Source organism: Papio anubis, chromosome 13 (genome assembly GCF_008728515.1).
Source record: "Papio anubis isolate 15944 chromosome 13, Panubis1.0, whole genome shotgun sequence".
Classification (NCBI taxonomy): domain Eukaryota; kingdom Metazoa; phylum Chordata; class Mammalia; order Primates; family Cercopithecidae; genus Papio; species Papio anubis.
In genome coordinates this window covers 47,719,787-47,747,373 of record NC_044988.1, presented here as the reverse complement: position 1 = coordinate 47,747,373, position 27,587 = coordinate 47,719,787, and the positions used below count along the sequence as shown (strand labels likewise).

General features: G+C 36.6%; 1 protein-coding gene across 3 annotated transcripts in view; it reads right to left on the bottom strand.

The window, feature by feature from the left end:
* ADAMTSL1 (ADAMTS like 1) overlaps positions 1-27,587 on the bottom strand; it is a 952,161-nt gene that overhangs the window by 301,635 nt on the left and 622,939 nt on the right. For all 3 annotated transcript variants that reach the window (XM_021927825.2, XM_021927824.2, XM_021927826.2), the window contains one exon: positions 19,664-19,900. In XM_021927825.2, the coding sequence (XP_021783517.2) occupies positions 19,664-19,900 (237 nt within the window). The remainder of the gene's footprint in view (positions 1-19,663; positions 19,901-27,587) is intronic.

Sequence of the window (27,587 nt, the reverse complement as noted above, 5' to 3'; positions counted from 1 at the left end):
CAAACCAAATTCAACAACAAATTAAGAAGATCATTCATCATGACCAAGTAGTATTTATCCCAGAGATGCAAGAATGGTTCAACATATGCAAATCAATCAACATGATATGTCTTATCAACAGGATCAAGAAGAAAATCATATGACCATTTCATCAAGTGCTGACAAAGTATTTTATAAAATTCAACATGCCTTCATGATAAAAATCCTTAAAAAACTGGATATTGAAGGAACATACCTCAACATAATAAAAGTATATATGACAGATTCACAGCTCGTATTATTCTGAATCGGGAAAAACTGAAAGCCTTTCCTTTAAGATATGAACCACAACAAGGATGTCCACTTCCAACATGCTATTTAACATACTACTGGAAGTCCTAGCTAGAGAAATCAAACTGCAGCAAGAAATAAACGGTTTCCAAATTGGAAAGGAAGAAGTCAAATTATCTGTATTTGCAGATTATATAATCTTATATTTGGAAAAACCTAAAGACCCACAAGAAAACTACGAGAACTGTTAAACAAATTCAGCAAAGTTGCCAGATACAAAATTAATGTATAAAAATCAGCAGCATTTCTATATGCCAAAAATGAACAATCTGAAAAAGAAATAAAGAAAGTAATCTCATTTACAATAGCTACAAATAAAATAAAATACCTAGATATTAACCAAAGAAGTGAAATATCTCTATGATGAAAACTAGAAAACACTGATGAAAGAAATCGAAGAACATACTAAAAAATGAAAAAAGATTCCATGTTCATGGATTGGAAGAATCAATATTGTTAAAATGTCTATACTATTCAAGGCAATCTACAGATTCATTGCAATCTCTGTCAAAATACCAATGACATTCTTCACAGAAACAGAAAAAACAATCCTAAAATTTACATGGAACCACAAAAGACCCAGAATAGACAAACCTATCCTGAGCAAAAAGAACAAAACTGAGGAATCACATTATCTGACTTCTAATTTTACTACAGAGATATAGTAACCAAAATAGTATGGTATTGAGAAGTTTTGCAAAGGACTCAAGGAGGCTTGAAGATGAGGAGCATAATGACTGGTCATTGAAAGTTGACAACAACCAACTGAGAGCAATCATCGAAGCTGATCCTCTTACAACTACACGAGAAGTGGCAAAATAACTCAACGTCAACCATTCTACAGTCATTTGGCATTTGAAGCAAATTGGAGAGGTGAGAAAGCTTGATAAGTGGGTGCCTCATGAGTTGACCAGAAAAAGAAATCATAATTTTGAAATATCTTCTTTTATTCTATGCGACAACAAGGAACCATTTCTTGATTGGACTGTGATGTGTGATGAAAAATGGATTTCATATGACAAGCAGTGAAGAACAGCTCAGTGGTTCGACCGAGAGATGATCCAAAACACTCACCAAAGCCAAACTTGCACCAGAAAAAACGTCATGCTCACTGTCTGGTGTTTTGCTGCCGATCTGATCCACTACAGCTTTCTGAATCCTGGTGAAACCATTATCTCAAGGAAGTATGCTCAGCAAATCAATGAGATGCACTGAAAACTGCAACACCTGCAGCCAGCATTGGTTAACAGAAAGACCCCAATTTTTCTTCATGAAAATGCCCGACTGCATATTGCACAAAAAACACTTCAAAAGTTGAATGAATTGGGCTATATGTTTTGCCTCATCTGCCATACTCACCTGAACTCTTGCCAACTGATTACCACTTCTTCAAGCATCTGATAACTCTTTGCAGGGAAAATACCTCCACAACCAGCAGGATGCAGAAAATGCTTTCCAAGGGTTAGTCAAATCCTGAAGCATGAATTTTTATGCTACAGGAATAAACAAACTTATTTCTCATTGGCCAAAATGTGTTGTTTGTAATGGTTCCTATTTTGATTAATAAAAATGTGTTTGAGCCTAATTATAGTGATTTAAAATTTATGGTGCAAAACCACAATAGCTTTTGCACCAACCTAATATTAGAGAAAAATCACTTAGCCACAAAAAAAGACAGTAAAAAAGGAAGAGAGAGGTTACAAAATCACAAGAAAACAAGTAACCAAATGGAAATAAGAAGTCCTTACTTATCAATAATAACATTAAATGTAAATGGGCTAAATTCTTCAATTAAAAGATAAAGAGTGGCTGAATGAAATAAATAATAAAGCCCAACTATATACTGCTCACTTCACCTATAAGGGCACACACACTGAAAGTGAAAGGATGGGAAAAGATAGTCCATGCAAACGAAAACCAAAAAAGAACAGGAGTAGCTATACTTATATCAGATAAAAGAGACTTTAAGTCAAAAACTGTAAAAAGAGACAAAGGTCATTATGTAATGATAAAAGAGTTAATTCAGCAAGAGGATGTAACAATAGTAAATATGTATGCACCCAACACTAGCACACCCAAATATATAAAGCAAATTTTAACAGATCTAAAAGGAGAGACAGATGGCAATACAAAAATAGTAGGGCACCCCACTTTTAGCAATGGACAGATCATCCAGACAGAAATTTAACAAAAAAGCATCAGGGTTAAACTATATTCTAGACCAAATGGCATAACAGATATTCACAGAACATTTCATCCAAATGCTACAGAATACATACTTTTCCTATCAACACATGGAACATTTTCCAGAATAAACCATATATTAGGACACAAAACAAATCTAAAAAAAATCAAAATTATTCAAATTATATCAAGTATCTTTTTGAACACAACGAAATAAAACTAGAAATCAATAACTTTCAAAACTATACAAATACAGATGAACTTTGGAAACTATACAAATACATGGAAATTAAATAACATGCTCCTGAATGCTTAGGGAGTCAACAAATACAGAAGGAATTTTAAAAATTCTTGAAAAACATGAAAGTGGAAGCACAACATACCAGAAACTATGGGTTACAGGAAGAGTGATACTAAGATGGACATTTATAGCAATAAATGCTTACATCAAAACAATATAAAGAATCTAAATAAACAACCTAATGATGCATCTCAAGGAACTAGAAAAAAAAGAACAAACCAAATCCTAAATTAGTAGCAGAAAACAAATACTGAAGATGTGAGCAGAAATAAATGAAATTGAGACTAAAAACTAATACAAAAGATCAACAAAATGAAAAGTTGAGTTTTTGAAAAGATAAACAAGATCAACAAACCATTAGTTAGGTTAACAACGAAAAAAATAGAGAAGACTCAAAAAATTAAAATCAGAGATGAAAAAGGAAACATTACAGGTGACACCATAGAAATATAAATGATCATTAGACTATTATGAACAATTATATAACAATAAATTGGAAAATCTAGAAATGGGTAAATTCCTGGACACATTCAACATATCAGGAGAAAACAGAAAACTGAACAAATCAATGATGAATAAAGAGATCAAAGCAGTAATAAATGGTCTTCCATCAAAGTAACACCCAGGACCCAATGACTTCACTGCTGAATTCTACCAAACATTCAAAAAAAATCAAAGAGGAGAGAAAACTTTCAAACTTATGCAATAAGGCCAACATTACCCTAATACCAAAACCAGACAAAGACACAACCAAAAAGAAAACTACAGGCCAACCTCCTTCATTAACGTATATGCAAAAATACTCCACAAAATACTAGCAAACAGAATTCAACAATACATTAAAAAGATCATTCACCAGGATTAAGTGGGATTAATTCCAGGAATGCAAGGATGATCAACATTTACAAATTAATAATCATGATACAGTCCATGAACAAAATCAAGAGTGAAAATGATATGATCATTTCAATAGATGCTGAAAAGACATTTCATAAAATTCAACATCTGTAGATGATAAAAACCCTCAACAAATTGGGTATAGAAGGAAATTACCTCTACATGACAAAGGTCATAAATGACAAGCACACAGCTAACATACTGAACAGAAAAAACTGAAAGCCTTTCCACTAAAACCTGGAATGAGACAAGGATGCTCAGTCTCATGACTTTTATTAAACAGTGCTAGAAATCTTAGCCAGAGCAATTAGTCAAAAGAAAAAAATAAAGGGCATCTAAATTGTAAAGGAAGAAGTCAAATTATCCTTGTTTGTAGATGACATAATCTTATAGTTAGAAAAACCCCAGGATTTTCCCCCCAAATTCTTATAACTTGTGAACAAATCTAATAAAGTTGCAGGATACAAAATCAACATACAAAAATCAGTAGTGTTTGTATATATTAACAGTGATCAATTTGAAAAATAAATCAAGAAAGCAATCCCATTTAAAATAGCTACTAAAGAAAAAATACCTTAGAATCAATTTAACCAAAGAAGTGAGAGATCTCTATAAGTAAAACTAAAACATTGGTGACAGAAATTGAAGAGGCCACCAAAAAAATGGAAAGCCATTCCATGTTGATGGATTAGAAGAATTAATATTGTTAACAAGACCAGGTGTGGTGGCTCATGCCTGTAATACCAGCACTTTGGGAGGCCAAGGTGGGCAGATAACCTGAGTTCAGGAGTTTGAGACCAGCCTGGCCAACATGGCAAAACCCTGTCTCTACTAAAAATATAAAAATTAGCCAGGCATGGTGGGGGACACCTGTAATCCCAGCTACTAAGGAGGTGGAGGTTGCAGTGATCTGACATCACACTACTGCACTCCTGCCTGGGCAATAGAGCAAGACTCTGTCTAAAATAAAACAAAACAAAACAAACAAACAACAACAAAATATATACATATATATATACACACACACACACACACATACATACATATATGGCACAAAGCTATAGTAACCCAAACAGCATGGTACTGGCATAAAAACAGACAGATACACCAATGGAACAGAATAGAGAACCCAAAAATAAATCCATGCATCAAGAGCCAACCCATTTTCAACAAAGATCCCAAGAATATACACTGGGGAAGGAACAGTCTCTTTAATAAGTGGTTCTGGGAAAACTGGATATCAATATGCAGAAGAATAAAATTAGATCCTCATTTTTTACTAAATATAAAATTAACCCAATATTGGTTAAAGACTTAAATGTAAGATTTGAAATTGTAAAATTACTAGAAGAAAAGATTAGGGAAATGCTCCACAACAAGGGTCTGGGCAAAGATTTTTTGGATAAGATCTCAAAAGCACAGAAAACAAAAGCAAAAACAGACAAATAGATTACATTAAGCTAAAAAGCTTCTGCACAGCAAAGAAAACAATTAAAAAGAGAAGAGCCAACTTACAGAATGGGAGAAAATATTTGCAAATTATCCATCTGGCTAGGAATTAATAACCAGAGTATATAAGGAACTCAACTCAACAGCAAAGAAAAAAATATCTGATAAAAAATGGACAAAAGACCTGAATAGATATTTGTTGAAGACACACAAAGAGCTGACAGGCATGTGAAAAAATGCTCAACATTACAAATCACCAGAGAAATGTGAATCAAAACCACAATGATATATCATTTCTCTTCAGAGTGGCTATTATCAAAAGCACAAAAAATAGCAAATGCTAGTGAGGATGCAGAATAAGAGGAACACTTGCATACTGTTGGTGGGAATGTGAAGTAGTACACTCATTATGGAAAACAGTATGGAGGACCCTCAAAAATCTAAAACTAGAACTACTATATGATCCAGCAATCTCACTGCTGGGTATATATCCAAATGAAAGGAAATCACTACATCAAAGAGATACCTGCATTCCCATGTTTATTCCAGCACTATTCACAATAGTCAAGATATATAATCAACCTAAGTGTTCATCAATTAATAAATGGATATGAAACATGTGATATATACACACGATGGAATATTATTCAGTCATAAAAAATGAAATCCTGTCATTTGCAGCAATACAGATGGAACTGGAGGTCATTACATTAAGTGAAATAAGCCAGGCACAGAAAGACAAATATTGCATGTTCTCACTCATATGTGGCAGCTAAAAAGTGGATCTATTTGAGATAGACAGTAATATGGTGGTTACCAGAGGCTGGTAAGGGAAGCAAGAGGGGAACAATAAAGAGAAGTTGGTTATTGAGTATACAAACACAGATAGAAGGAATAAGTTCTGGTATTTGACAGTACAGTGGGGAAAATTATAGTGACAATAAGTTATTGTATATTTCCAAATAGCTAGAAAAGAAGAATTGTAATGTTCCCCATACAAAGAAAAGGTCTAAATGTTTTTGGTGATAGATACCCCAGTTACTCTAATTTGGTCTTTACACCTTGTATTACCTTGTATCTCATTGTGATTTTGATTTGCATTTCTCTAATGATCAATGATATTGAGCTTTCTTTATATGCTTGTTGGCTGCATGTATGTCATCTTTTGAAATGTGTCTGTTCATGTCCTTTACCCACTTTTGGGTTGGTTTGTTTTGTAAACTTGTTTAAGTTCCTTATACATGCTGGATAATAGACGTTTATCAGATGCATAGTTTGCAAATATTTTATCCCATTCTGTAGGGTTATCTGTTTACTCTGTTAATAGTTTCTTTTGTCGTGCAGAAGCTCTTTAGTTTAATTAGATTTCATTTGTCAATGTTTGCTTTTGTTGCAATTGCTTTTGGCATCTTTGTCATGAAATATTTGTCAGTTCCTATGTCCAGAATGGTATTGCCTATGTTGTCTTCCAGAGTTTTTTTCAATAGTATTTAGTTTTACATTTCAGTCTTTAATCCACTTGAGTGAATTTTTGTCTATGATATAACGAAGGGGTCCAGTTTCAGTCTTCTGCATATGGCTAGCCAGTTATCCCAGCACTGTTTATTGAACAGGGAGTCCTTTCTCCATTGGTCATGTTTGTCAGCTTTGTCAAAGATCAGATGGTCATAGGTGTGTGGTCTTATTTCTGGGCTATTCTGTTCCATTGGTCTATGCGTCTATTATTTTACCAGTATCATGATGTTTTGGTTACTGTAGTCCTGTAGTGTAGTTTGAAGTCAGGTAATGTGATGCTTCCAGTTTTGTTCTTTTTGCCTAGGATTGCCTTGACTATGGGGCTCTTTTAAAAATTCCACATGAATTTTAAAATAGTTTTTTTTCTGGTTCTATGAAGAATGTCATTGGTAGTTCGACAGGAATAACACTGAGTCTGTAAACTGCTTTAGGTAGTATGGCTATTTTAATGATACTGATTCTTCCTATCCATGAGCAAGGAATGTTTTTTCATTTGTTTGTGTTATCTCTGATTTTTTTTTTTTTTAGCAATGGTTTGTAATTCTTATTGTAGAAAATTTTCACCTCTCTGCTTAGCTGTATTCTTAGATATTTTATTCTTTTTGTGCAATCATAAATGGAACTGCATTCCTGATCTGGCTTTAAGCTTGGCTGTTGGTGTACAGGAATGCTAATGATTTTTGTTCAATGATTTTATATCCTGAGACTTTCCTGAAGTTGTTTATTGGCTTAAGGAGCTTTTGGGTTGAGCCCATGTGGTTTTCTAGACAGAGAATTATGTTGTCTGCAAATGGAGATGGTGTGACTTCCTTTCTTCCTATTTGGATGCTTTTTATCTTTTTCTCTTGTCTGATTGCTCTGGCTAGCACTTCCAATATGATGTTGAATAGGAGTGGTGAGAGAGGGCATCTTTGTCTTGTGCTGGCTTTAAAAGGGAATTTTCCAGCTTTTGCTCATTCAGTATAATGTTGGCTGTGGGTTTGTCGTAGATGACTCTTAATGTTTTTGGGTATTTTCCTTCAATATCTAGTTTATTAAGTTTTTAACATGAAGAGATGTTGAATTTTATAAAAAGTATTTTCTTGCATCTGGGACTATTGTCTTTAGTTCTGTTTATGTGATGAACAACGTTTATTGACTTGCATACATTGAACCAATCTTGCATCTCTGGGATAATTTCAAAGGAAAAATTAAGCATATACAACTTTCCAAAAAGTTTTCTTATTAAGCTATAGAAACTTTCACTTCATAAATGGAATAGCAAGATGGAAAACAGTATCAATATAGCAGAAGAACCCCTTCCATGAATAAAAATAATACTTGAATACACAAAAAAACCAGCTAAGGTGACAAAAATAAAATATTACAAAATAAATGAATTTCTATGAAATGTCACTTTCCAGCTTTGGAATTGGATAATGGGTAGAGATTGAATGAATTTTGAGGTGCTTCATAGAAAAAAACCTAGATTGAAGAGGCAGTTGATAGAAATATAGATGTTACCAAAGTATATTTGTGCTGTTATAACAAAATACCTAAGACTGTGTAAGTTATAATAAATGGATATTTATTTCCTCACAATTCTGGAGACTGGGAAATTCATGATCAAGGTGCTGGCATTTGGTGAGGACCTTCTTGCTGCATCATCCATGGATCCATCTTTTTGTTTCTTTCAGGCCCCTAGTCAATTGGACGGTGCCCACCAATATCGAGCAAATTTTACCAACTCAGTCCACTGATTCACAAGGCAATCTCCTCCAAAAAAACCCTCACAGACACACCTGGAAACAATGCTTCAGCAGCTATCTAGGCATCCTTAAATCTGGTCAAGCTGACACATAAAATTAACCATCATAGATGTTAAAGGTAACTGGTGAGGCCTTAGAAAGAAATGATGAACATTTAATTGGATACTGGAAGAAAGATGATTCCTGTTATACAGTGGCAGAGAACTTGGCTGTGTCATTTTCTGCCATTGAGTGGAAAGTAGAACTTTCAGTGAGGTATTAGTGCATTTTCATGCTGCTTATAAAGACATACCTGAGACTGAGCAATTTACGAAAGAAAGAGGTTTATTGGACTTACAGTTCCACATGGCTGGGGGTAGCCTCACAATCATGGCAGAAGGTGATAGGTACATCTCACATGGTGGCAGACAAGAGAGAGAGCTTGTGCAGAGAAACTCCTCTTTTTAAAACCATCAGATCTCGTGAGACTCATTCACTATCACAAGAACAGCACACGAAAGACCTGCCCCCATAATTCGATCATCTCCTAACAGGATCCTCCCACAACACATGGGAATTGTGGAACTTATAATTCAAGATAAGATTAGGGTGGGGACACAGCCAAACCACATCATTCCACTCTAGCCCCTCCCAAACCTCATCCCCTTCTCATACTGCAAAATACAATCATCCTTCTCAACAGTCCCCCAAAGTCTTAACTCATTTCAGCATTAACTGAAAAGCCCACAGTCCAATGTCTCACCTGAGACAAGGCAAGTCCCTTGCACCTATGACCCTGTAAAATCAAAAGTAAGTTAGTTATTTCCTAGACACAATGGGGATATAGGCATTGGGTAAATACAGCCATTCCAAATGGGAGAAATTGGCCAAAACAAAGGGACTACAGGCACCACACAAGTCCAAAATTCATCACAGCAGTCAAATCTTAAAGCTCCAAAGTGATCTCCTTTGACTCCATGTCCCGTATCTGGATCATGCTGATGCAGGAGGTGGGTTCCCGTAGTCTTGGGCAGCTCCATTTCTGTGGCTCTACAGGGTACAGCCTCCTTCCTGACTGCTTTTACTGGCTGGTGTTGAGTGTCTGCAGCTTTTCCAGGCACACAGTGCAAGCTGTCAGTGGCTCTACCATTCTGGGGTCTGGAGGATGGTAGCCCTTGTCTCACAGCTCTACTAGGTGGTATCCCAGTAGGGATTCTGTGGAGGCTCTGACCTCACATTTCCCTTCTGCACTGCCCTAGCAGAGGTTCTCCATGACAGCCCTGCCCCTGTGGCAAACTTCTGCCTGGGCATCCAGGTGTTTCCATACATCTTCTGAAATCTAGGTGGAGGTTCCCAAACCTTAATTCTTGACTTCTGTGCACTCACAGTCTCAACACCACATGGAAGCTGCTAGGGCTTGGGGCTTGCACCCTCTAAAGCTACGACCTGAGCTCTACATTGACCCCTTTCAGCCATGACTGGAACAACTGGGATGCAGGGCACCAAGTCCCTAGGGTGCACACAGCATGGGGACTCTGGGCCCAGCTCACAAAACTACTTTTTCCTCCTGTCTGTTACCCAGTTCCAAAGTTGTTTCCACATTTTTGGGTATCTTTTCAGCAGCACCCTACTCTACTGATACCAATTTACTGTATTAGTCCATTTTCACACTGCTTATAAACATACCCAAGACGCAGCAATTTACAAAACAAAGAGGTTTATCACACTTACAGTTTCATGTGGCTGGAGTGGGGGGGCCTCACAATCATTGTAGAAGGTGAAAGCCATGTCTCACATGGCAGCAGACAACAGAAGAGACCTTGTACAGGGAAACTCCTCTTTTTATTTTATTTATTTATTTTTATTTTATTTTACTTAATTTTATTTAGAGATGGAGTCTCACTGTGTCGCCCAGGCTGGAGTGCAGTGGTGCGATCTTGACTCACTGCAACCTCCCCCTCCCAAGTTCAAGCAATTCTCCTGCCTCAGCCTCTAGAGAAGCTACGACTACAGGCACCCTACACCATACCTGGCTAATTTTTTGTATTTTTAGTAGAGATGGGGTTTCACCATGTTAGCCAGGATGGTCTCAATCTCCTGACCTCATGATCCACCCGCCTCGGCCTCCCAAAGTGCTGGGATTACAGGTGTGAGCCACCGTACCCAGCCTGAAACTTCTCTTTTTAAAAATCATCAGACCTCAGGAGACTCATTCACTATCATGAGAACAGCCCAGGAAAGACCAGCCCTCATAATTCAATCACCTCCCACTGGGTTCCTCCCACATGTGGGAATTGTAGTAGTTCCAATTCAAGGTGAGATTTGGGTCAGAACACAGCCAAACCATATCAAACAATAAACTTATGTACTTAGCTGAGTAGATTTCCAAACACAGTGTGGATGACTACAGCCTGGTTTCACTTTGGTACTTATAGTAAAATGTGAGAGCAAAGAGATAAACTGAGAGATGAACTGTTAAGCACTTGATTAGTTGAAACATTTTCAGCTTGTTCAGGTAGTGTGCTTTGGTAACAGGGCCAAGGTTATGGCTAGATAACCATGTGCTAAAGAAATTAGGCATGTGACTCATGAATCCCTCAAACATCTTAGCAGAAGCCAGGAATAGAGATGCAGTTATTCCGGAGAGAACTGTAGAGGACCCCCTTGTTTGATGGCTTGGACGCCTGTTAATTGCAAGAAAGATTGATGTGGTTTCTGAGAATTTCATACCAGCAGAAATACTGACAACCTAGAATAAATGTCCCAGAGATGGGACAAAGTGAGAGAAGAATGACTCTGAGGTCTGAGCCACAGATGCAGAAGCTTGGGCTGACTTTACCTCCTTGAGGTGAGAGGGCAGGACTGCCTCCTTGGCAGGCACATAGAATGAAGCATTGAGCCACAAGGATTACTCTCAGGCCTTGAAAACTAGTGGACTTTTTTCCTGCTGGGTATCAGACATGCTTAGGACCTATGATCCCTTTTTCTTTTGTATTTTCCCCTTTTTGAGTGGGAATGGGAATCTACTTCTGCTTGTCTCACCGTTGCATTTTGGAAGCAGATAACTTATTTTTGGCTGCAAGTGTGTGCAGGTGGAGACAAATGACGTCCCAGGATGCACCACATCCAAGTCTCAGCCATAGCTGATTCAGCTGATAGAATTTGGAGTTTTTGAGTTAATAATATTTTAGAGTTAGAGTTGATGCTGAAATGGGTTAAAACTTTTGGGATATTGGGATCAGGTTAATATTTGTCACATGGGAAGGACTTAAATTTGGGAGTCAGACAGCTGGCTGTCATGGGTTGAACTGTGTCTGCTAAAGTCAAAACCTCTGATGCCTATAAATGTGACCTTTTTAGGAAATAGAATCTTTGCAGATGTAACCAAATTAAGATGAATTCATAGTCCATTAGGGTGGGCTCCAATTTAATATGATTGCTGTCCTTATAAGAACAGGTGAAGACACAGACATAGAGGGGAGAATGCCATTTGATAACACAGGCAGAGAGTAGAGTGATGCAGCTGCAAGTTCAGAAACAGCAAGGATTGATGGCTACTATTGGATGTTAGGAAGAGGCAAAAGAAGCAAAGGATTCCACCCAGAGCCTCAGAGAAAGCATGGTTCTGATGACACTTCGATTTTTGCATTCTGGCCTCATGAACTGTGAGAGAATACATTTCTGTTGTTTTAAGACACCATGTAAAGGAATTTGGGATTTTTTTTTAACCTGAAGGCAAAAAAAAATGCAATTGAAATGATTCAAGCAGATGAGAAATCAACCAAATCTGTATTTTAGAAAGAGCTTCCCATTTACAGTGAGGGGAATATAGTATAGTGACTACAGTACACTTTCCTATTTATTTATCTCCCCTCAGAGTGAAAATTCTGGAAGCACAGGGATTGTCCTTCTTATCCATTAATGTATTTTCAGTATTTAGCATACTGTTAATTCCTAAGTAAAATTTGTCAGACAAATGAATTTTTTAAAGTTTTTCACAAAAACTCTAAAAATGTATCATTCCTATGGAAAGAGATCTTAATCAATTTTATATCCTCAATAATCAACATAGAGCAGATTGTTGGAAGAATGCATAAACAAGATTCTGAACCTAAGGAAATTCAACTAGTTAGCAGTAGTTAGTTTTATCTTTACTATGTTATGAAAAGAGGAGAATAAGAAAGACTGTGCATTAAATATTTTAAGCAACACCATGCTTCCATGTGGAATTAGATTATAAAGTATAGAAGAAAAAAATGTCCAACACCTTATTTCTGACATCATCACCTTTGGAATAACTGGAGGACATTTGATACTAGTGACTTAGGTCACAGACAGAGATGGAGAAATAATCATTCCATTCAATTCATTTCAAACTACTCACCACAGGAATTATTAAAAATGAAAAGAATTTCTTTGTTAGAAGTATGGTTCATTTTAATGTTGCCAGAATGAAGCATAGACATCAAAACTCTGTGATTCAATTTATTGCTGTACTGTATTATTCATTTTAAAATAATATTAAATAAGGCATTACTTGAAAGGAATTCTTTTCCTTTTTGAAATGCTTAATTATTTGAAATAGCAATAAGCAATATTATAAATATGCAGATTCATGATAAAAGGCTTGTTTATAATCATACTTTTTCTTTTGATATATATTAGGTATCAGCTGATGAATTCTATTAATTATGAAAATAAAACATACTTTTCTCTATTTGCTTTCAAAATAACCTCAAAATTATTTTTAACAGCAGCAGATGTTCTATCTGTAAATTTATGCTACTCTTTTAAAAAATCTATTTAAAACAGAAACCAGCTTTGTGCTTTACAACAAATATAAATAGGGGTAATTTGGATAATGAAAATAAATGAATAACAGCAGTACTAATAGAACTGATCCTATTTGTGATGGCTCATTAACTCTGTACAGGATGTAATTCACTGCCCTGGATCAGGAGTTGATAATTGGACAATGTGGAGCTATTTACAAAAGATGACTGCAATAAGAAATTAACAGAAGGTCTGTTCATTCATTGGGAAGTCAGTACCCCTTTCGTATGTCTAACCATATTAAATCATGCACTGAGAAAGGCTGTAAGGAAGAAAAAGAAAAAGATAAGAAATAACTTGGATACAATTAATACTAGTAGAATTTATCAAACTCATAGTAAGCACTCTAAATGCATTTGATTCCTTAATCTTCATTCTAATCCTATTCTTAAAATTATTATCCTCATTTTGCAGATGGCAAAACTGAGGCTTAGGAACTTGCTCAAAGGCACATGCCAACGGGTGGTGGAGCTTAGATTCCAACCTAGATGGTATGATTCCAGAGCCTCTGTCCTTAACTACTCATACAATGATAAATTGCTTCCCTAGCTCAGCCCTCTCTCCAACTTCATCTAGTCTAGAATGATAATGAACAAATAAGAATCCCAGTGTTTCTCAGTCTGAGATGCAAGGTGAAGAGGGATAACACAATGATCCCCTGGGGATGATTATCAGATTCTAGGAGGGAGAAAAGGAAAGGAGGAGAAAGTGGTTTGAAAAGGTATATTCATGAAACCTATTGTTTTCATAATATTAATGACAGAATTACAGCTAGACAAAATCTCAGCCCATGGGATAAACTGAAGAAATAATGTAGGGAGCATAGTTAGAAAACGTTGATAAACACCAGTACTCTCTGACCTCTAGTCTGTCATTAACTAGCCATAGGCTCCAGGGAAAATCATACAATGATTTCCTGGGACTGGACTAGATGATCTCAAAGGCCCTGCTTTCAAACGCTGGGCTGTGAAGCGCTATTAGTGACAATTTCTGTGCTCTGGAAAAAAAAAAAAAAAAAAGAGTAAAGTAAGGGGTAGTAACTTTCTCATAAGGCAAACTATCTCCAGTTCAAATAATTGTCTTTTATTCTGAAATTAGCTTCTTACTACTTTCTTGTGATGAACGTTTCAATTGTGAAGTGATGATGGGGATAGTACACGGTAGGAGTTCTCTTTTTTTTTTTTTTTTTTTTGAGACGGAGTCTCGCGCTGTCGCCCAGGCTGGAGTGCAGTGGCGCGATCTCGGCTCACTGCAAGCTCCGCCTCCCGGGTTCACGCCATTCTCCTGCCTCAGCCTCCTGAGTAGCTGGTACTACAGGCGCCCACCACCGCGCCCGGCTAATTTTTTGTATTTTTAGTAGAGACGGGGTTTCACTGTGGTCTCGATCTCCTGACCTTGTGATCCGCCCGCCTCGGCCTCCCAAAGTGCTGGGATTACAGGCGTGAGCCACCGCGCCCGGCCTCTTTTTGTTTTTTTAAAGTCACTACCTAACCAATTAAGAAGTTCGTTACTTTGTCACATCCTGGAAAATTTTTTGAAATGTTACAGAGTTATAAAATCTTATATAGGGAACCACTAGTGTAATGTATTTTCCAACTCAAAATTTTCAGAGTCTTCTACATTTCTACAGCACTTTACACTTTATTAAACATTTTCACATATATTATCTCACTTTGGAACACTACGGTCTAGGAGACAATCCATTTTCCACAGATTGAAAAATAGAGCTTAGGGAGGCTGCACAGTTCATTAAAGAGGAGCTAGATTCAAACTCATGTTTTGTTTATTTATTTATTTATTTATTTAGAGATGGAGTCTTGCTCTGTCACCCAGGCTGCAGTACAGTGGTACAATCTCGGCTCACTGCAACCTCTGCCTCCCAGGTTTAAGCCATTCTCCTGCCTCAGCCTCCCAAATAGCTGCGAATACAGGCACCTGCCACCATGCCTGGCTAATTTTTATATTTTTAGTAGAGACAAGGTTATGTCACGTTGGCCAGGCAGGTCTCAAACGCTGGACTTCAGGTGATCCACCCTTCTCAGCCTACCAAAATGCCCAGATTACAGGCATGAGCCACAGCGCCTGACCCCAACTCTTGTCTTTTGACTTTAAATTCTGTCTGCTTTCCAGTCTAAGTGAATCTGGCCATAATAGAATCATAAGAAAGGTGTTTTCAATACATAGAATTAAGAAATCTGAATTTCTGGAAGACAGGACTTTTGTGTCTTTTAAGAGCTCTCCAGGTGTTTCTGATAGGCGGCCAAATCTGGGGACCACTACCAAATGGTCTGAGCCTCCATATACCTGGTATCACTGGAAAGAATAGGAGTTTTGAACTCAGACAGAACTGGGAGTCTCTGGGCAACATATAAAATCGACCTGAGCTTCCAGTTTCTTCATCTGTGAAATAAGGATAACGATGTCTAACATGCAGAACTGTGGATATTTGGAAAAAAAAAAAAAAAACTACCTAGATATGGTAGTCACTCAAAAATGGAAGTTATTATCATTACTACTACTACCTCGTATGATGCTCTATTATTACCAGGTAAGAATTAGGTATATATCATAAATAGTGATGATTCTGGAATTTTCCTGAAGCAAATTTACAAGAAATACATGTCATCCAAATTATTCTTGATCTCAGGACAGTCTCCAGGTCTCGGTTTCCTTCTCAATGTAAAAGCAGTATCTGTGAACTGCTAAGCTATCTTCTGGCTCTAAAAAGTCCAGGACTCTATGATTCTGTTTAAGAGTTAAAGATCCAGTCTTGAGAATGTGGCTCTTTGAAGAGTATTAAACAGCTATACTTGAAATAAATTAGTGCATATGAATGACAAATCTCTATAGCTATGTTGTCATTTTCTATCAAGGTAAGACTATGTGCAAATCCAAATATTCATTTACTTGTAGTTTGTGATTTATATCTGCCTATGCTCAAAAATATTTGAAGCAGTTTACCCCCCAAAATTATAATAAGACAAAAATAAAACCAGAGAAAAAGCTAAGAATCCCTAATGAATAGGGTAGACAAGGAAGAAAAGGGAAAAATAGGGCAGGGGAAATGACTTTTTTTCAGGAAACTAGGAGAAGCCATTTATGAAAACTGCACATTTGTGGGTGTATCACCTGAAGTCAGGAGTTTGAGACCAGTCTGGCCAACATGGTGAAACCCCGCCTCTACTAAAAATACCAAAATTAGCTGGGCATGGTGGCATGTGCCTGTAATCCCAGCTACTCAGGAGACTGAGACAGGAGAATTGCTTGAGCCCGGGAGGAGGAAGTTTCAGCGAGCTGAGATCCTGCCACTGCACTCTAGCCTAGGCAACAGAACGGGACTCTATCTCAAAAAAATAATAATAATAAAATAAAAGTTAGCTTTAAGATTACTGACCATGTTTTAAAAAAAAATAAAAATAAGGTTTTTTTCTCAATGTTTGTTGCCAAAGTCTGAAAATAATTATCATCAATATTCAGGTGCAATTCAAATGAAGGATTATTGTCTAAGTAGAATGGAATTCATATATTTAAATTCTTTTTTTTGAGGTAGCAGTGTCTTTCAGCTTTTCTTTTGCTATCTTCATCCTTGTTCTTCTGAAAGAGTACATACCGCAGGTAAGTATTTCATCTTTATTCCTCTATCATCTTGTCATCCTCTGTTTCTCTACTCATTTTGTAAAATTTAAATAGATTTTAATCATGAAGACACAGGCTGTGATGGTAGTGATAAAACAGAATCCAAGATGACATCCCTTACAAATCCATATTAAGTTGCAGTTTTTGATCCTCTGAGCATGTTTTATTTATTGCTTTCTACCCTCTGTTATAATCAAAATGAAAACTCCTTCCTGGTTTTAGACTCAGTTTTCTTTCTGTTCCTGCTATCATTGTCCTGGCCCAAGCTCATGCCTTGCCTCACTTCCCACTGTAAAAGCCTCCAGTGAAGCTGGTCTCTCCCTCCAGAGCCTTCCACTTTAAGCTTTTTGCAACAGCTGGAGTGCAGATCTCCAGCTCACCGCAACCTCCACCTCCCAGATTCAAGTGATTCTCCTGCCTCAGCCTCCTGAGTAGCTGGGATTCAGGAATGCGCCACCATGCCCAGCTAATTTTTGTATTTTTAGTAGAGATGGGGTTTCTCCATGTTAGTCAGGCTGGTCTCATACTCCCGACCTCAGGTGATCCGCCCTCCTCGGTTTCCCAAAGTGCTGGGATTAAAGGTGTGAGCCACTGTGCCTGGCCTATAATAATATTTCTAAAGTAGAGCTCTGATTATGTCTTTTCACCATTAAACTCTTTCTTGGTCATCCATGGTTTACCACAGTCCTGTCTGCCATTCAAGCCTCCATGATTCTCTCCCAAACTACTTCCCTCTTCTTACTGCATAGCTAGGTCTTACCTGGCTCTCCAGCCAGACTAAATGTCTTGTTAGTGCTTAAATGCAATCTTTGTCTTTCCATCGCCTTTACTACATGATTGCCTCTAACAAGACAAATAAATGAAGAACATAATAATAATAACCAGTCATTATTTCTATGTATAAGTCACAATGCTTTTCAAATATGGTATAATTTACATTTGCTCCCAAATCTGTCGTACTCATAAGAATCTAAGTTAAAGCATGTTTACACTTGTAACCCAAAGTCCAGTACTATCATTCCATATTTATTATATATGAAATTTATTCCTTAGCAACTAAGATAGGATTATCTTTCAGTTGCTAAGGTACATGAGGCCTGCTGGCAGGATTAGTTTAGGAAAAAATATGCCACATTGAACTCCCATGCAAAAGAAACAAATGAAACCTAATTTGCTGAGCTGTCTTGTTTATTTTGGTTCATTCAGCAGGGTAATAGAGTAGCAATAACATTGAACTGGATCTCAGGAGATATAGAATTTAGTCCGATTTCTGGCATGACCAAACATACAGCTTTCAGAAGATCATGCATATTTTCTGCTCCTCAGTTTTTTCACTTCTAAAACGGAAATCTTCCTTGCTTTCACTCAAACAGTATACATACATAGGGAGTTATTATTATTTTGTTTGCCATTCCCTACAACACAGCCCCCTTTCTAAATCTATTTGCTTTACAATTCTCTACTATTCCTAAAGTTTTTTTCAGATTCCATAATTCCATTTCAATACCACTAAGAGTCCTAGAGGAGGAAGTAAATATCAAACATCAGAAATGATTTGTTCAGATATATTGCTTTTAGAATGTTGATTGAATAACTCTAAGGCCCTTCCTAGCTTTAAAATAGTAAAATTTCATATTCGAATTTACACCTGAAATTCATATATCTCTTGTATATAAGGAAACCTTCAGATATGTTTCATCATCTGCATTCTCCTATATGACACCAATTTCTCTGTCTCAAGATTTTAAACTTTATGAAGGTTGACTATGTCTGTTTCCCTCTTGTATACATAAAAACCTTGCCTGACATCTCAGATCTCTTATAGTCATGTACACTATAGCTTTTGCCTTTACATCCAAATATAGATGTTACGTTTTAAAAAAAAATGAATTTGAAACAAATTACTAAAACATATTTTATATTTCTCTTATATTTCTAGCCATGATATTACAGATTCTGAAGAAAGAAAATTTCAGCTGATATCATATTGCGAAAGGCAAATATTCTCAAAATTTTGTGTCTGCTTCATGAAATATAAAAGTATATAGTCAAATATAGCACACAGAAAACTAATAGCAACTGCTTGCTCCAAAAACTAGACTGGTCATCCTAATCCAAAAAGTGGACCTGAAAATAAAGATGGCAAAGACATGACAAACATACAAACTCTTACTCACCTTACTAATTCCCTACCTAAAGTAGACATTGAGGAATGGATGGATACCAGAAATCAAATCTTTTTGTAACCCTGTTTTAAAGATTTAACCGGCTTAAGTCCAACCTAGCTGGCTCTTTCATGACTTTCTTGTTTGAATTTTCAATACAATGGAAATTATAGTAAAGTAGCGAGTTTTCCTATAGTTTACTTGGGGATTTTCGAATTGATCTTACCTGATTTATTCTGAAACTGAGTACATGAAAATCAAGGCTTCTAAATACACACTCACACACACACACACACACACACACACACACGCTCTTCAGGAATAGCCAATATGGGGGTAATTTCAAAGTCTAGTACATAATTGATAAACACTATTCAAAAATTTTTATTCTTTTATATTCAAGTGACACTCAAGGAAAGAAAATGAACTCTAGTATACTTTTCCTTCACGCAATACAATGCTTGTACTTTTCACCGAAATCACACCTTAATTTTCAAATCTTTCACCATTTATAAACTCTAAAAAGTATAATTATGAGTGATTCAGAGAGTGAGACTATGTAAACTATTTACACAAAGACACTGAAACCCTCTGGACAAGTTGAATGAAAACAAATCAGCACTTACTTGGCATAAACCACTGATGCACATATCCAAAGATTCTGTATAGCAACGAGTACCATCTAAGACCTTAGGTGCTAGTTCAACAACCAGGGCTGTTCCTTTGGCTTGGCACTTGAGTGAACATGGGTTGTCAGGGTCATTAGACACAGGAAGCCATTCATAAAACTGGCCATGGTGCTTGACATCATTATGAGCTGAGCATTGCTGAGCTCGGAAATCACCTGCTTCTGGTGGGCAGTCCTGGAGAAAAAAGAGAGAAAGGACAAACAAAGGTTAAGAGGATACCCCCAATACGAAACCAGAGCAGCTATATGGTCTGCTTAGATCTTAGAAAGCAAAACAAATGTCCTGGTCATGACAGATGGAACTTATAATATCATCTCAGAGCTTATATAATTATTTGGCTTTCAAAATGTAGAAATCTGAGAAAGTAATCACCTCAAAATACATTTTCTGATTGAGTTTAAATGGAAAAGTAACTGGCTTGAAATAGATATTCTGATTAGTTGGGACATACATTTTTTGAAAGTTGTTTATTGGTTCATGAATTCTTCCACATGGTACTATCATTTTGACTTCCTCATAAGTAGAATCTAGTAAAGTCGGAGGATTAGTTGAAATTATTTGTCTCTTTCCATTCTGATATTGAGAGCTATGACAATTCTTTATTTGAATAACTAGCAGTAAAAAGTTACAATAATTTCATTCAAAAAGTTTTTGTGGAGTTGTAACTTTTTGTCTAGGACTTAGGCTGCATAGTATCTAGAATTAAACATGGGGAACAAAAAATATGAAACCATTTATATATGAATTGCTTTGGCTTAAGGCAGCATAGCAGAATGGAAAGAGCATGGACTTCCTCCTTAGACGAGTGGCTGGCTGCAATGCAGTGCAGAGTTATTGCCGTATTCTAACACAGGGAAGCCTCGTCTTGTGTTAGAACAGAGACAATAACTCTGCACAACTCTCAAGGTTGTTGTGAGAAGTTCATGAGCTCATGCTGGCCAAATATCTGCACAAGGAATATACTGAGTAGATGGTAGCTATTACTATGATTATTTAATGAGGCCACAGAAGACAAAGGGATGGAGTATTAGCAGATTCTCTCAATTTGAGTTTTAAATTATATTGTTACAGATCAATGGAAAAATAAGAATCTTTTTGATGAAGTTTCATAAAGGGCAATTTAAAATGTAAAACTATGGCTAACAATGGCCATTATCTAACGAATAATAAACCTCAGTAAAAGCAAGTAAGATTTAATTTTAAAACAGCAAATATCGCCTATCCCTTGGAAAGGCTTTTTGATGGTTTATCTTATTCTACAAGCCTTCAGATTAAAATTTACTGTGGAAGACTGTCGTCGACTCTCCAGCTGTAGAAAGGCTTTTATTCTAATTTTTTGTTTTAAATAAAGGATTTCCATGTGGCCTTCAGCAGTTCCCTGTTACTGCATTATCATAGTGAGAGTTCTCTTATATAAGGTTTCTTTCTCTGAAAATCTCTTTACCTTTCAATAAACATTCTAAGAACAGGATTGAAAATTTTGACTCTTTTCCAAAACATTAGTGATACTATTAAATAGCATATAAAGCTCTGGTAATTGAGGGAGCACAAATTCTTTCTAGGCAATGTGGGGTAGAAACAAATATTCATTTAGGATGAACATGAAATTGTTCAAAATACAATAAAAAATGTAAAAGACATTTTAGGGTTAGTATTACATGTTCTCAGAGTGAATAAAACATAGTAGTAAAGGAAAAGAATAATGTATATAACATAGGTATAGACACACAGGCACCCAGCAAGGCTTAACATTTGGAATATTGTCTGAAAAGAGTATGATTAAAATTTACTACTTATTAATTTTTTAGATAATAGGATGCAGTTTAAATTTTTAAAGATCCATAAATAAATAAATATGTGTGCTGTGCAGGCTGTTTACTTGTTTATTTTGTATAATAAAACAAAAACTACAACGAGCAAAACTATATTATGAATTACAACACAGGTAAATTGTGTCAAACCATGACATACAATACAAATTAACTTTATTTTATTTTATTTTATTTTTGAGATGGAGTCTCGCTCTGTCTCCTGGGGTGGAGTACAGTGGCATGATCTCGGCTCACTGCAACCTCTGCCTCCTGGGTTCAAGCAGTTCTCCTACCTCAGTCTTCTGAGCAGTTGGGATTATAGGTGCATGTCCCCACACCCAGCTCATTTTTAAAAATATTTTTAGTAGAGACGGGATTTTGCCATGCTGGCCAGGCTGGTCTCGAACTCCTGACTTCAGGTGACCCACCTGCCTCGGCCTCCCAAACTGCTGGGATTACAGGCATGAGCCACCACAACTGGCCACAAACAACTTTAAATGTTTAACACCAGCTCCTTTCAGACCATATGTTCTAGAGCACAGAGAAACTGGTTTAATATTAGCTCTTAATGAACTCACATTCCAAAGACAAGACTTCCACTTGCCTAATGTACAAATTCTACCAATATCTGCCTAGGCCTCACTAACTTCTGCCCTAAGACAACTCTATAACTGACAACTGCCCCCAAACTCTACACGCAGCCTTCCTTAAATTTCCCCACTTGAGATATGATAGAGTCTCTGCCAAGGTTCTGCTCTCCCCTGCTTAGCATGTTTAATAAACCTATCTTTATATGATCCACAAGTTCCTGGTCATTGCATGGGAGTGTCTACAGTTGAACTGACAGTTTAGCAATGTTTAAATACAGTATTTTCATTTGATAATACATATCATCCCAGGAGTCACTTGATTACTCAGTAGTACAGAAGAAATAGAGTACATTGTACTGAAGGTACAGAACTTTATTATACTGAAATACAATAAAGCAGAACATTGACGAAATTGTTTGAAATGGTTCCAAACTCCTCTTAAAATTTCCTTTGCCTCCTTTTTCTATACAAGTGAAACAGCTAGAGGGGCCAGGCTGAATCACCTCTGCCTTAATGAGCGGAAGATATAATTAAGAGACCTCTTAATATGAACCAGAAAAAATTTTCTGCACTTTTCCTATTCTGAGAAAAGTGTCAATTACGTTTTTCAATTGATAATGCAATATCATCTTAGTACAGACAAAAAACCTCTACAGAGTCTCCTGTGATTCCCTTCTGTTCAATAAATTGTGTTGGTTCTTCCCACCTTTCCTAAAACAAATAAGACCTAAAGGTAGTCAAAGGTAAAACAATGAAGTTAAAATGTTAAGACTTTTAGGTTCTGTTTTCTGTGACAAACACAGTAAACATATTTAGACACATCATAGAGAATCAACATGCAGACAGATGTTCTTATTTGCAATTCATCTGTATCTAATGGCTTCAAGAACACCTGTTACAAGTTTTATGGTTTCACAACTAGAGAAATAGCTCTGAGAAGAATAATGCTTAAGAACATCTTTACTCAGTTTTATCACTCCTGTCTTTCCTTCCACCTATATTTTTGTAGGGGTGGGAAAATATATTTTGCTAAATTGAGAATGCTCTTAAAACCTGGAGTTCAGAGTTGGAAACTGAACTTGAACCTTTTTAGTGTGTGAGTTTATTTGTACTTGGCAAAATGCAACTTCCTGTTTCAAGAAAAAGGACTTAAGAAAACTTATAAAACAGGTTCAGAAAGCTTCTTGGACATCAAATAGCTTTTACAAAATAACATTTTGATGATTTAAGTGTAAATGAATCAGAAACATATGAATCAAATTTCCCTTGAAATACGCATGTTTAAAAATTAAGGGGAAAAAGGATTTGGCAAAACATTCTTTGTTTGAACCGAAAACATTTCAAGCATAGTTCAAGACATCCATTGAACCCCTAATGCATCTGGGATCATCCAGCTGCAAGAGTGGAAACTCAAGCGGTCATTGTAACTTCTTGTTCCACAAGTATGCTAATACAAATGATTTGCATAGAGATTTACCATCTACAAAGTTTTTGGTTTTTAATTATAAATTGGTCCATGAAACCACCATACCTCCTGATCCTTTTGTGGGGTTTTTTGGTATTTTTTTTTTTTTTCTTTTTGTGGCGAATGGAGTCTCGCCCTTCATTTTCCAGGCAGGTCTTGAAGTTGCTCAGACAGGTGTGGAACTCCTGGACTCATGCTATCCTTCCACCTCTGCCTCCCTAAGTGCCGGGATTACAGGTGTAAGCCACTGTGCTTGACCCTTTTAAAAGTCAGATTTAGAAAATGATAACCTGACTGTTTTGAAAAATACTTAATATATTTTACTGGGCACATCTTTGAAATATCAGCTTTTGGAGACATGCTTTTTGATACTACAAGTAATCAGTTTTAACCATGAGGGGTAGTTTTCTTTAAGGAAAACTGAATGTAGAATGTACTAAATATATATAATGTGGGATTTCTGCTCTCATAAAACCCTAGTGGTAGGAATAATAAACTTTAAATTGGCATATTTAAAATGAAGAATAAAACAAATGAATTATGGCTTAAATATGCTTACATGTATTTATAGATTTTTGCACTGAACTTGGCTCATAGAAAGACTGATGGAGACAATCAAAATAGTCAAAAACTCTAGTAGTTATATGGACCAAATGCATTCCATCCCCTAACAAGAACCCGGCAAAAAATACAGTGTGGCAGGGATGCACAGGACTAAAGACTACCACTTCTAGCCCCTCATACATCTCCAGAATTGCCATCAAATAGAAATGGAGCAAGAGAAAGCAATCTAATACTTCTTCTCTTAGTTTCCTGCCTATTTCCAATAAACTCTAAATACACCTGTGGATTGACAGCTCTGTGTCATGTTCCTGGGCTAAGACTTCCTCACTATAAAAGTCTATTTTCTTTGAAATAATCACATGATCCCACGAATTACTGTATTTAGCCATTTAATATAATCATTTTCTCCTCAAGTTTTAAACACTTAATTCTAATGGTGTCAGAGCTCTCTTCTTTAAAAGCACAAAAATAAAATCTGACCTTTTATTTGCTCCCATTATAATTCATAAAGTCCATGGAGTTCTGCCATATATGAATCCAATTCAAAACATTTTCTGGTTAATCAACTATCCAGTGGGAAAGATAAGATGGATCCCAGATGTCCCCTGATGATGACGGTAGATCGGATTACACTGTGGGACAAAGGAGGGTAAGGGTTCCCAGAGTTTACTCACCGGGTGAAATGTAAAAGATTCTATCGCAGCAGCTCAGGTGGCAGCATATAAAAGGTTTTTAAAGTGACTTTGAAAAATATACAGAATGTAGATTCAGGGTCAGGAGAAGCATTAATTTTTCTTTATTTTCATTCATTTTAAAGAAGGCATTTTCCTTCAGAGAGACATACCTCTGCTTTTCCTCTGCCCTTAAATATTCAGTGGTTGTCCTATTCTATTAATTTTGTTGTTTCATTTAACCTATTATATGAGTGCCATGCTATTAATGCTTTTATATGTAGAATCAATATTTGTATCTGATAGTGTCAAGAACCTTGGAAATCATATTCAGATGACTACATGTACTGTAGCAACCGGAAAAAAAAACCCATGCTTCTGACTTAATTTTCCTCTCTTAAAAATGTACTTTTAAACCCCATACTGCCTCTCCACACTGTCCTAATCACTCACTCTCCACAACAGTTACTATACAAGAAATACAGTTAGAATTGTCTAACAAGGCATCTACTCTATCCTCCAACAACTATGGATAACCACTTTATGATAAAAATATATGTAGAAATTTACCAGCTACTGGATGATGTTAGAAAATCTTACCAGTTGTTTTACCCTCAAAATATTAGGAATCCTCAGTTTACTGACAGTAAAACAAGAAAAGATTACCATAAAACGCTGCTCTATAATAAATGGATAAATGCTCTGGAAAATATATCCTCTAAAGCTTTCGATTCTTTTAGCACACCTAAGTAGATGGTGGGCTGCCTCTTTTAGATATTTTGGTCTTTATTACTTGGCTTTCTGTATCTTTTATTCAAAGTTAAAATGAAACCACTGAATAGCAATTATCCGTTGATAAAATCCAACGTACCATATTTTGTTCTCGGAAAAAAAAAAAATCAATGTTTCAATTTCTATTTGCAACTCAGACCTCCTCGCTTGAAATTCAGACTTATATACAGTAGTCCCCCTTATCCGTGGTTTTGCTTTCTGGGGTTTTAGTCACCCACAGTCAACCACAGTTTGAAAACAGGTGAGCACAGTACAATAAGATATTTTGAGAACGAAAGAGAGATCACATTCACCTAAGTTTTATTACAGCATGTTGTTACAGTAGAGTTATAATAGCATAGAGTTATAACAGTATAGTTATAATAGAGTTGTAACAATACAATAGAGTTTATTACAGTGTATTGTTATAAAAATTCTATCAACATTAAATGTTAAAATTCTATTTTATTATTTTTGCTAATTTATAAATGTGATTTATAAATTAAACTTTATATGTATGTATGAGATAATACCTATATTTTCTTACATAAGTACACACATACATTCATTGTATGTATGTATAAGAAAATATCTGTATTAGTATCTATAGGGTTAGGTACTACCCGCAGTTTTAGACATCCACTGAGGATCTTGAAGCATATTCCCTGAGGTTAAGGGGGGACTACTGTGTACAAGTGCTCACTTGCCATCTGGACATCTAAGACACTAGAAACTCATCATGTCCAAACCTGAATCTCCCTGATCCTCCTGCTACTCCCATGAAATCTGCTCTCCCTGCGGCATTCCCCATCCCAGTCAATGTCAACTCTATACTTTTCAGGCCAAAAACTTTTTTTTTTTTCTTTTGTCTGGCTCTGTCACCCAGGCTGGAGTGCAGTGGCATGATCTCGGCTCACTGCAACTTCTACCGCCTGGGTTCAAGTGATTCTCCTGACTCAGGCTCCTAAATAACTGGGATTATAGGTGTGTGCCACTATACTTGGCTAATTTTCTGTATTTTTAGTACAGACAGGGTTTCACCATGTTGGCCAGGCTGGTCTTGAACTCCTGACCTCAAGAGATTCACCTGCCTCGGCCTCCCAAAGTGCTGAGATTAAAGGCATCAGCCACCTCGCCCAGCCTGGCCCAAAACTTTAAAGCAGTGGTTTTCAAACTTAAACGTACATCAAAATCACCTGAAGGCCTTTTTAAAATACAAGATTGTTGGGGTCCCATCCTCCAGAGCTTCTGATTCAGTAGACCTGGGGTGAGGCTTAATAATTTGCATTTCAAACAAGATCCCAGGTGATGTGAATGTTGCTAATTTGGCAATCACACTTTGAGAACCACTGCCTTAGAGCCATATTTGACTTCCACATCCAATCTATCAGAACTATTTTTCTAGATACAAAAAACACAGAATCTGACCACAAACAATCCAAGGAGCCATCATGTCATGCCTGCGTTCCTGCAATAGTCTTATCTCCCTTCTGCCCTTGCTCTCCTGGAAAGTTTTGTCAACACAGTGGCCAGAATGATCTTATGAGAGACCCCATCATCCCTCAGGCCTATCACATCCTATTGTCCTTGCTCACTTAGCTCCAGTCACCCTTGATTCTTCTGGAATCAAGGTCCCGCATCTTCAGCGACACTCCAGGAACACTCTTACTTTAGGATGCATGCATTATCCATCCCTTCTGCCTGGAATTCTCTTTGCCCAGATTCTGAGGAGTGAATTATCTCACCTTTATCAAGTCTTTGCTCAAATATCACCTCTACAAAGCTTAGGCTGCCTACTCTGTGTAAAACTGCGATCCCACTCCCACTGCTGATTCGTCTTTATCCCGCTCAACTTTCCTTTTTCCTATAACACTTAGTCACCTTCAAGTATATCAGATAATTTACTCATCTACTGTGCTTAATATTTTATTGTCTGTCTTCTTCTGCTACAGCAGAACTTCTAGAAGGACAGCAATCTTTTCCCATTTG